The sequence below is a fragment of the Podarcis filfolensis genome (genome assembly GCF_964270895.1).
Source record: "Podarcis filfolensis genome assembly, chromosome: 2".
Lineage (NCBI taxonomy): Eukaryota > Metazoa > Chordata > Lepidosauria > Squamata > Lacertidae > Podarcis > Podarcis filfolensis.
In genome coordinates this window covers 104486605-104497236 of record NC_139605.1, presented here as the reverse complement: position 1 = coordinate 104497236, position 10632 = coordinate 104486605, and the positions used below count along the sequence as shown (strand labels likewise).

General features: G+C 40.3%; 1 protein-coding gene and 1 long non-coding RNA gene across 2 annotated transcripts in view; one reads left to right on the top strand and one right to left on the bottom strand.

The window, feature by feature from the left end:
* LOC310755762 overlaps positions 1 to 10632 on the bottom strand; it is a 1619227-nt gene that overhangs the window by 829136 nt on the left and 779459 nt on the right. The gene's annotated exons all lie outside the window — the stretch shown is intronic.
* Positions 581 to 10632, top strand: part of ATAD5 (ATPase family AAA domain containing 5) — a 30477-nt gene continuing 20425 nt past the window's right edge. Inside the window, exons 1-6 of the mRNA XM_083598531.1 lie at positions 581 to 884; positions 3576 to 5251; positions 5424 to 5478; positions 6404 to 6562; positions 8146 to 8272; positions 9487 to 9568. Coding sequence (XP_083454657.1) covers positions 822 to 884; positions 3576 to 5251; positions 5424 to 5478; positions 6404 to 6562; positions 8146 to 8272; positions 9487 to 9568 — 2162 coding nt within the window. The 5' untranslated portion in view covers positions 581 to 821. The remainder of the gene's footprint in view (positions 885 to 3575; positions 5252 to 5423; positions 5479 to 6403; positions 6563 to 8145; positions 8273 to 9486; positions 9569 to 10632) is intronic.

Here is a 10632-nt window from a genome sequence, read left to right as displayed (position 1 = left end):
ACTATTCTTTAATTTTTTATTTCACCTCCTTTATTTCAGTATTTTTAATGTTTTTCTATGCTTTTTGAGGATTTAGCTAAGCTACGCCCATGCCATTTTCCCCAGAGAATTGTGGGAACTGCAGTTTTCCCCCAACACAGAACTACAATTCCCAGCACCTTTAACAACACACTTTACAGTTCCCAGGATTTGATTATTATTATTTTGAAAAGTCATTTCTGCATTGCAGGGGGTTGCAAGGGAGGTCCCTTTCCAACTCTACAGTTCTATGTGCGCCGGACGTGCTTTAAATGCACGGTGTAGGATCTGTCAAGGGAGCTCCAGTCGCCGGCGAACTGCAATTCGAAAAAGCCGCGCGTGCTGCTTTTTCCTTCGAGAGAGAGGCCAAGTTCTCGCGAGAAAACAGAAAAGCAGGAGGGGGGGCCTGGGGCGCGATTCCACCCCGAGATAAGTCGGGTTCCCTTTACGTTTGGCTGGGAGCAGCTCACGTGACACAGGCGAAGGTTGGGCGGAACGAAGGCGGCTGCGCGCTCCCCTGTCACGTGAGCTCCAGAGGCGCACGCCCCGCCCCCCGCAGCCGCGGCGCTCGGAATCCCTCCAGCGCGCGCTTTTCTAGTTCTGTCCGATTGTTGTCTGGCGCGCGAATTTCTGACAGAATCTCTCTCCGCGCCCTTCCAAACCGGGCCGGCCGGCCGGCAGGCGAGAGTCCAAAGGCGGCCTCCGTCGAGCGAGCGCCTGCCTCCTTCATGGCTCCGAGGACCTTCCTCCGCTGAGCTGAGAGGCGAGAGAAATCGCCGGCCGTTGCTGAGGGAAGAAGGCGGATGGTGGGGAGGGTGGCCATGGCCGCCGAAACTGCGGCTGCCTCAACCGACGGCGACGTCCAGGTAAGAGAGAGGGAGGGAGAGAGAGGCCGAAGCTCCTTTTCCCTCTGGCTTTGCGGACTTGGTGCGTGTGCAAGCGAGTGAAATGGGCTTGGGAAAGGGATAGGTGTGAGGCGGCTCCGCCTGTGGGCGAGTTGCAGCTGTCAGAGCCAAGAAGGAGTGCCAACTCGAATAAAATGTTTTTTTGGGGGGGTAGGTAAGCCCAGCCCCACATGATCGATCATATGACGTGGGTGCACGCACACCGTTTGAATGTCAACGGCCGTCAACTTTTTTGGGGGGGTGGGCTGGCCCGGCTCTCTCAAATATTTTATTTTATTAGAGGTCAACCCCCAGGAGTTGGCTCCTGTGGCAGAGGTAAAGGAGTCAGGGGTGCCAGCTTTTTGGGCTACTTCGTGCCATGCAAACTGGCTAGATTTTTTTCTTTTCTTTAATAAAGTTTTTTATTGATACAACAAGAAAAAAAAAACCACAAATACCAAATTACACACAAGAATAACCATAGACACGTAATTTTCTTAGCAAACAATAAAACATCTATTGGTCTTAACACTAAAGACCCAACCTCCCGTCTATTCCATATTTCAAATTCATATTACTGGCTAGATTTTTTTCGTTGTACAGTACTAAGTTGCTCTGGGTTGCCTTGGTCAAGATAAAGCAACTAACAAATGTAATAATAATAACAAATGTAATAATAATAATAATAATAATAAATTTCATTTATACCCCGCCCTCCCCAGCCAAGACCGGGCTCAGGGTGGCTAACAACCAATAATAAAAACATGTTGATTAAAATACAATTTAAAAAACAAGATTAAAATACAACATTAAAACGTTAGGATGCAGCCTCTTCACAGGAGGAGAAAGGAAAAAGAAAGAGGGGGAGGGAATCAAACTGATTTTAAGCCAAAGGCCAGGTGGAACAACTCTGTCTTACAGGCCCTGCGGAAAGAAATCAGATTACAAATGTAATAAGTAATAACAATAACTTGAAGAAAATATGCCCCCCCCATAAGCCTCAACCCGTGTCATTGATCGCATTGATGCTCAGCACTTTCACACCATTTGGATGGCGATGCTCATCAACTTTTTCGAGGGAAGCAGCCCCCTCAGATATTTATTTATTTGCCCCTATGAGTTGGCTCTTGTGAAAGCGGTTAACCATCTTATTTTCTTTTTTAAATAGCAGTCTTGATGTTTTTCTATTTACCGGGGTGTGTGCCATCAGGCGTGTTTTCACTTCCCACCCCCATGCAAATTCTAAACGTTTGAAACAGATTGGTGGCTCAAGGTTGTCTCTCATAGCCTGATGGGGGAGATCTGGAAAAATACCGCCTTTTACTGTCTCAGTGGGGTTGGTGAGTTTTCCATTACAGATTTCTCCTCCATAATTTTATAATAGTCTTGTATTTTATTCAGTGAACTTCCCTGAGATCCTTTGATGAAGGGCAGTAAATAAATTTAATAAATAAATAGAATAAAAATAATCGTGTAAGGTACACACAAAGGCAGGCATGAGGGCCTCGGTGAAAAACTTCATTTGTGATGCTGTTGAGGGTGTGTGGTGTTAAACCGGTTTAGCACCACATTTTTCTGTCCCCAAGGAATCTTGGGTATGGTAGCTGTAGGTGAGAGGGCATAGCGGCCTGTCCCAGAGAAAATGTAGCAACCTTGCAAAGGTGCATAATGTGATTGGTTTGTTGCTATATCCCATGTTCTGAAAGGGATCATCTTTCAGAGAAAATGTGTGTATTTTTTTTTTTTAAAAAAGAACCCCAAATGTTTTTCATTAGGGAATGTTTTTACAGTCACAGTCTAGCTTAACTGTTAAACATCCCACTTGGGCCCTAAAGCTCAGGATGAGGAGCAGTTCCATTTGGCTAACCTATAGTAGGGATGTTGAGAGTGCAGAAGTACCAGCCAGAGATCAGGTACATTGTCCTTTTCTGTTTTGCAAGCCTGATTCAGTAGTTGAGCTCTAGCCAGAACCTGAGCTTCCCAGGTCTGAGCCCAATTTTGTATTCACGGGCTAAAATAAAAATAATACCTGGCTCTTGTATTTGTAATGGGATCTTCAGAACGAACAATAAAGTTTATGTCAGTTTAGAAAGGAGAATGTTTGTTTTCTATTAAATACAGGCAGCCCCCTGTACATACTGGGGTTACATAAAATCACATATAATTGAAGCCCATAGAAAAAGCCCACAAACATCTCATTCCGCCTCCACCCCACTCCTGTTCCGCCCTTTTAATGATATTTAGTGAAATCTTTATAACATTTTTGTGTCACTTCCAAGGTCAGTACAATGCACGTATACATGGTCACATACATATTGAATATGCATAAATGAGGGGCTGCTTGTATGCTTTTAAATAATTTGTTATTTCATTCAACCCAGTCTCATAGGTGACAGCCTGCTTTAATAATATATCCAGCTTAACCACTTCTGAGGTAGCATAGATAGATCATTTTTTATTTTGCCTTTAACAATTAACATAGCTTTACCGATTAACATGGTGCCCCATATTTGTTTTAAAAAGAAATGTGTGAATGTAGTTCTTGTGTAATAAGCATGACAAGCTTTTTAGACAATTTGCGTTCTGAATAACAAATAAGAAATAAACACGAACAATTTTAATGCTAGCTAAAGCTGTTCATTTATACAAAACCACTCTGCTTTTCCTTTATAGCCATGTAAGAAACGGAAAGAAGATGATCCTTCTATAAAAGCAATCACAAAATATTTTTCACCATTAGGAAAAAATGTTGATAAAGTGTTGTCACCACCAAAGTCCAACAATATAATGGATTATTTTAAAAGAACTTCCCCCACATATGACAATATTGCTGCACCTGTAACAGAGATGAAAACTAAAACAGATAGATCATCCTTGGAAAATTCTTCAAAGGCTTTATCAAGACTCAAGAGGAAAGGAAAGAGATGTAATTTAAATAATAAATTAAAAGATATAAAAAAAATTGGGCATGACCTTGTGATAGAAATTAATAGTGATGATAGTAGAGAATTTCTCAGTCCGAGAGAAGAAGACTCTAAAAGAAGTTTCAATAGTCACAGTGTTCCTGCATTGGTTGGCCCTACAAACCTGGAAGAAATGTTAAATGATTGTAGTAAACACCATCTCAGTACTGTTGACGGGAAACATGAAGAAGGAATAAAGAGTAACATAAAAAGATTAAAGAAACGGAAACACAAAGATAAGGTGGACTTGCCTAAACATTTTTCTACTGAAACACAACAAAAAGATAATAGTAGAGAAGTTGATAATAAACAAGGTATATCTATGAGTAAACCAGAAAATGAAAGCATAGAAAATATTATGCATCCTGAGACTAATGCACATGAGACACCACTTTTAAATGATTGCACAGTTACTGTATCATTTGAAGACTTTCTAAAAAGCCAAGGTGAAAATAAAAGCCATCAAATTCCCGAAGCAGAAACAGCAGATAGTCCCATTGCATCCTGTGAAACAGTGAGCTGCCAAGTTGCTCAGCAGCTCCCACTTAAGAAAGTAACTGTCCTTGCACAAATTCATTCTGTGCCTCCAAAATCTCCCTCTTCTAGGAAAATAGCCTCTATCTTTTTAAAGCAAAAAACCAAAACAGCTAGAAGACAAAGCAGTCCGCCTGCCTCAGAAGAGATGTATGCTGAGCAAATTACACAGAAGCGAAAATCTAATGTGGTGATAGCAGAAGAAGAGTTAGAACTGGCAGTATTAGAAGCTGCAGGTTCCGAGAGCATGAAGTCAAAATGCACTGCAGAAGAAAGATACCAGTTTATGAAAGCTTTTAGACAACCGGCATCTGGTATGGTAAAAAATGGATCTAAAAAAGGACCCGGTAAACAGAAGGAAGTAGAAAAATCTTCAAAACACAAACTGGAAGTGGAAGAATCTGAGGATGTTTCTAATAAAAAACTCGGAAATGAATTATCATCTGATTTTGTTAGTAGTGATTCCCATTGTAATACAGTTAAAAAAGATCGTACCAGAGTAAGAAACAGCAAGCTCAGCAGGAAAAAGATGATACTAAGAGGAGAGGAGAAAGATTTAAATACAAACAAAAGCCTGGACCATGCTGCTGGGGAAACCACTTCAACTGAAGCAGAAAGCACATTGTCCCCCAAAAAGAATGGATTGAGAAGAAGTCCACGGCAAAAGAAAAGCCAAAGTTCCATAAATATTACACCAGAAAAAGCAAGGTTTTCAGAGACTTTTGATGAAAACGCATCAGATCCTATTCCTGTACAGGCTTCTACTCCCCAAACAAAAAAATCCTTTAATAAAAGTGCCTTGTATAAGGCTGTGGTGATTACTGAACCCTTTGATTCAACGAGTCCAATAAGGTAAACATATTTTTAGAGTGTAAGTAATTTTTGTTTAAGTACCTAAACTTTATCTAGAGACGGTAGCTCTGAACACACGCAGCTTTAGCACTTTGCTGTTTATCCGAAAACAGTATTAAGGAGTGGTTTTTAATAAATATATAATAAGTGGGATTTTTTCCCCCTCATACAGGATGAAATTCACTCGAATTAGTACATCTGAAAGATTTACGCAACAGAGTGTGAAGGTATTGTTTTGAATAAATTTCACTGTAATTTGAATATGAAGGCCCAATAGAATTAAATATACTAGTGTAAAAAGTTGTTGCACGCCCTTAAATTATGCACAGAATACTTTGAATGATATTATTCTTCCCCCTCAAAAGTAGAATGTAAGTAAGCATTGTACTACTTCTAGGTGTTCTTCCAACCTCCTCACTGTATTTAGAGTGTAACACTGAATCCAGGAATAACCATCTTCATTACTTGCAATCCAAATTTGAAAATAAATTTGAAATAAAGATGGAGTTATAGACCTGTTGAAATTAATGGACTTCAAGCACATTGATTTCAGTGGGTCTATCTATGACTTACATTGCATATCACCTAGGATTTCCTGTTCTGGCTTTATGTTTACACAAATGAATGTTGAGTGTGAGGAGGACAAATCTGGAACCTCTTTTGGTCTTTGTGCATGTCTAGGTTTCTGAGGGAAATTATTGTATGAAAAGGCCCTTAATATATATCTGGTCATACACTTTAATATACTGGCATACACAATATTTCTTTGTTCAGTGAGAAACAGTTTAATATAATTATGTAATTATTTTTAAAAATTACAGCATACACAGCTTTTAAATATTTACCTGGATTAATAGATTTAAATATAGCACCTTAGATTGAACAGTGTCTTGTTGAGCAGAAAGGATTTCTGTTCATACAAGGCATGGTGTCTGATTTTCCCAGGCTTCCCCCTACCTACTGCAGCCCCATGTCATTTGCTGTGCTATTTTGGAGAGTCCCCCAGCCCTCAGGAGCAGGGTTTTTTTGTGGGGGTGCTTTAATGAGTAGGAGGAATTGGTGAAGAACATTTCCACCTTTGCATCTTTAGATCCAAGCCACAGTGTGCATTGGCCCTTGGCCCATTAATGATTCCTTTTAATTTTACTGTAGATGAACAGTATATCCAAAGCAAAGAAATTGGTTGAAAAAGCAAAGGCTCTACAGCATAACAGAGCAACGAAGATTACTGAAGAGACATTACCCGTGCCTCTGCGACGCTCTTCTAGACAACAGGCCTTGACTGAAAAGAAAAAGTCACAGAACACAGAAGTAAGTCCATAAACTCTAGCTTACCATATATATGGAATCAGCACTGTTGTTAGAGTTCACTTGCTTTAAGCAACAGTTTGTCTTTGACCTGTTCTCTATTCTGTAGTATAAGGGGTTTGAAATGACTTGTGGTGATATTGTAAACTTGTAGGCATTGCTATGAATTTGTCTGAAAACAAATTTTTAAAGTATCTGTTCTAGTGATAAAGTAGATGAGTGTAAACCAGGGGTCAACAAACTTTTTCAGAAGGGGGCCGGTCCACTGTCTCTCAGACCTTATGGGGGGCCGGACCCACCCTCTCCCAAAAGGCCCCCCCCGGCCTGGGCGGTGGAGGCAGCCTCTGCGCCACTGTCACTTCCTTCCTGCTTGGCCGCTTCCTCCCTTTCGGCCGCCTCAGTAGGAAGGAAGGGGTGGCGCCCAGAGGCGTCCGTGGCTTCTGATTGTCTGCAGGAGCTTCCTGCAGCCAATCAGAAGCCGTGCTGCATTGTGGAAGTCAGTGTCCACGTGGTGAGTCCTCCACGCCGCGCCTGTTTAGCGCGGGGACTGACTGAGTGGGCAGCAGGGTCTGCAAGGTTCACAGGCCAGATTAATGAGCCCGGTGGGCCGCATCCGCCCCACGGGCCTTAGTTTGCCGACCTCTGCTGTAAACGCTGACAGTCTCTTAGATTAATTTTATGAATAACTGAAAATTGTTTGCTCTCACTTTTCAGCCATACTCCAATAAATGCTGATGATCACATTTTAGGTGATTGTCAGTGTTCTTGAGTATTTGCTATAATAATATAACATTTCCTTAGGTTATGAAAAGTAAGCAGAAATTGTATAGTTTCTTCTAACATTTTCAGTGAACGTATAACACGGTTTCTATAAAAAATGAACTTTTTGTTAACTGTACCAATGCAGTGTACTTTCTTGATCTCTCACTAGTTGTGTTCTACACAAGGGAAGATGAGAAAGGGAAAGTGGCTTGTTCACTGTTACCAAGTGAATTTAATGCTGAACTTGAATTGAGCTCAAGTTCCACATCCAGCTGTGCATTAGTTTTTGCATACTACACTGAGTAGATAGAGAGGGTCATTTTTATTTGATGTAATACTGACAGACGTCTGTATGAAATACAACTGTTCATTTGAACTATAGTAGCAGCCAATACCATAGAAATATTGGAACCAAATGCAAGTTGCTAGAGCTTATATTGTTACTTAGTATCATGTCTTTTGGTTTGCATTCATTTATATATATATATTTTTAAAATGTTGTGCACTACCCTAGAATTTTCTGATATTTTAAATAAAATGAAATAAATGTCTGGCAAACTGTAGCGTATGCACAGAGCTCTATAGAAGCATGTATTTTTGCATTCTCTTCCTTGTCAGGGACTATGCACTGGGGATGTGTGAGTTATCTAACAGTGGCAAGAGCTTTTTCATGCAGGGCTCCATAGGCACAATAAAATTACTTGGGGGTGGGGGGGTTGGGTTGTTGTTGTTTTGATTTTGATTATGTATTTTGTGGTTTTATATTTTGATTTTATTCTGTGAACCGCCCTGAGACCTGTAATATTTATCCTGTTTGTGTTCAGGATTCAGTGATTTTTCTGGATTCAAGTCCTGTTTCAGAAAATGTGAACAATCCAAAGAAACTTCGAAACTTGAATGATGTATTGGGGAAGAAGACTGGAAATGTGAAGACAGCTATGAAATCAAATGGTACCAAATGTTACTTACTAACTTTCCAATTTCTAGCCCATACTTCAGTGTTTCATAAAACTGAGATAGGTTACAATGATAAAACAATTCACAATTTAAATAATAGCATTTTAAAGTCATTGTAGCAAAAGCAGGTGGACACTTCTTCAATTTTCAACTCACTGCATTGTGTTAGCCACTATGTGGGCTGCTACAAAAGCCTGGGGGAAGAGGTACGTCTTCAAGTGGTGTCAAAGGGTAAGCAATATCAACACCAAGCCTAAATTAATGAGAAGGGCATTCTACAGTCAGGGTGCCACCACAAAGATGGTTCCTAGTCCATGTCACCACACAGTGTCCTTCACTCAACATGAGATGAGTACAGTATTAAGCAACTCTCACAGAGCCAAAATATATTGAAATGTTGGAGATCTGTGATCTCCCATCTCTTTATATGTTTTTAAAAGCAGCCATGGGAGTTATTTAGATTGGGACCATGATGCTAGGGGCAAAGTTTAGCCCTCTCAAGCTGCACTATTTGCCCAATGAATATAGCCTCAATGGGTGGGGAGGTTCATGTTATGTGCCCCATTAAGGTAATACTATCTGGATTTTGTGTGTTAGTATGTGTTACAGGTATAACCCTGTTGGTTATCTTCTCCTGTTTGGGGGGGGGGGGGGGTTGGTATCAATTTTACATGCATAATGAGAGAAATGCTTGTGCAGATTGTCAGAACTTAAAATACAGCTAAAACATGTTATGAGCAGATGCTAAACAACTAAGTTCACAGGAGTTTTGTGCAGTGTTCTGAAAACTTCACATTCCTAATATTTTTTCCTAAAATTTGTAACATACTTCCTTAAACTATAAATATGAAAATGAAATTGTTCGCTTTTTCTGAAATATGTGCACCCTGGTACACATGCTCATTCAGGTAACTGTTTTGTGGTCACAGAATATTAAGATTTTCAGAAACCGAGAGAATATCTGTCCTATGACTATGTAACACAGAACCATGGAATTCAGCTAAAATATACATAGTTAATATATCATCAGGGAAATTAAAGAGTATAATTTTGAAAACATGTTATAATTTAAGAATCTGAGATATAGTGTGCAGTTAATTATTATTGTGGTTAATTTGATGTATATCTATCTGTTCCTTCCATAACTTCATATTGCAGCACAGAGTTAGGGCTATATTTGCTAATCTGGCAATATTTTACTTTTAAAGGCAAAGAGAAAGTGTCTTCATCAATTAGGAAAAAGGTCCAGAAGACTACAGATGCAGCAATTTATGTTTTGGATGAAAGCAGGTCAGTTTCTCACATATATCCTTGTAGTAATTTACAAAGCCCTGAACAACTTAGGTCCAGAGTACCTCAGGGACTGTCTGAACCCTTCTATCCCAGCACAATCACTGTGATCATCTGTAGGAGCATCACTGCTCATTCCCCAAGCTGGTGAGGCTCATTTGACCTCAAGAAACTGAGCCTTTAAGTGTCATTGGCTCAGTATTATGAAATACTCTGCCAATAGGCACCTTCTGTTTCAAGTTTTAAACACCTGCTGGAAACATTTCTGTTTCATCAGGCTTATGCAGGCAATTAAGAATTTCCTATTTCCATAATAGCTGATTTCAACTTTTTAATATGGCATTTATATTATGGTTTTATTATATATTATGATACGATTTATTATATATTATGTTACGATTGTTGTAAACTGCTCTGATACTTTTTATGACTAGAAATGAGGTGTGTGTGTGTGTGTGTGTGTGTGTGTGTGTTAATGAATGAGATGGAACTGCATAAATCCACACCCATTTTTATAGAACCATGAGCAACATAATGGAATGAATGGGCTGTTCAACTAGAACTGGAGAGACCCAGTTTTCAACCCCTGCTCATCCATGAAGCACACTGGGTGACCCTGGACGTCCCCTTTCTCTCAGCCCAGCTTAATCTTACAGAGGGTGAAATGTGGCGGTGTGTTTCACTGTATTCAAACCTGAGCCCCTTGGAGGAGAAGTGTGTTAACATTATTAGTACACAAGTGGATACTTGGTGAAAGGGTTGTCTGGTGCAATGTAACAAGCAAAGATGCAGCATAAAGTGGGTGGCAGGAGATTTTTGACGGTTCTTCTCAGAGCTGCATGCTCCAGAGAACAGTCAGTAATTGTAGGCAAGTAGTATTTGCCTACAATCCTGCCAACCGAGCAGTTCGAAAGCACATCAAAGTGCAAGTAGATAAATAGGTACTCCGGCAGGAAGGTAAATGGCGTTTCCGTGCGCTGTTCTGGTTCGCCAGAAGCGGCTTAGTCATGCTTGCCACATGACCCGGAAGCTGAACGCCAGCTCCCTCGGCCACTAAAGCGAGA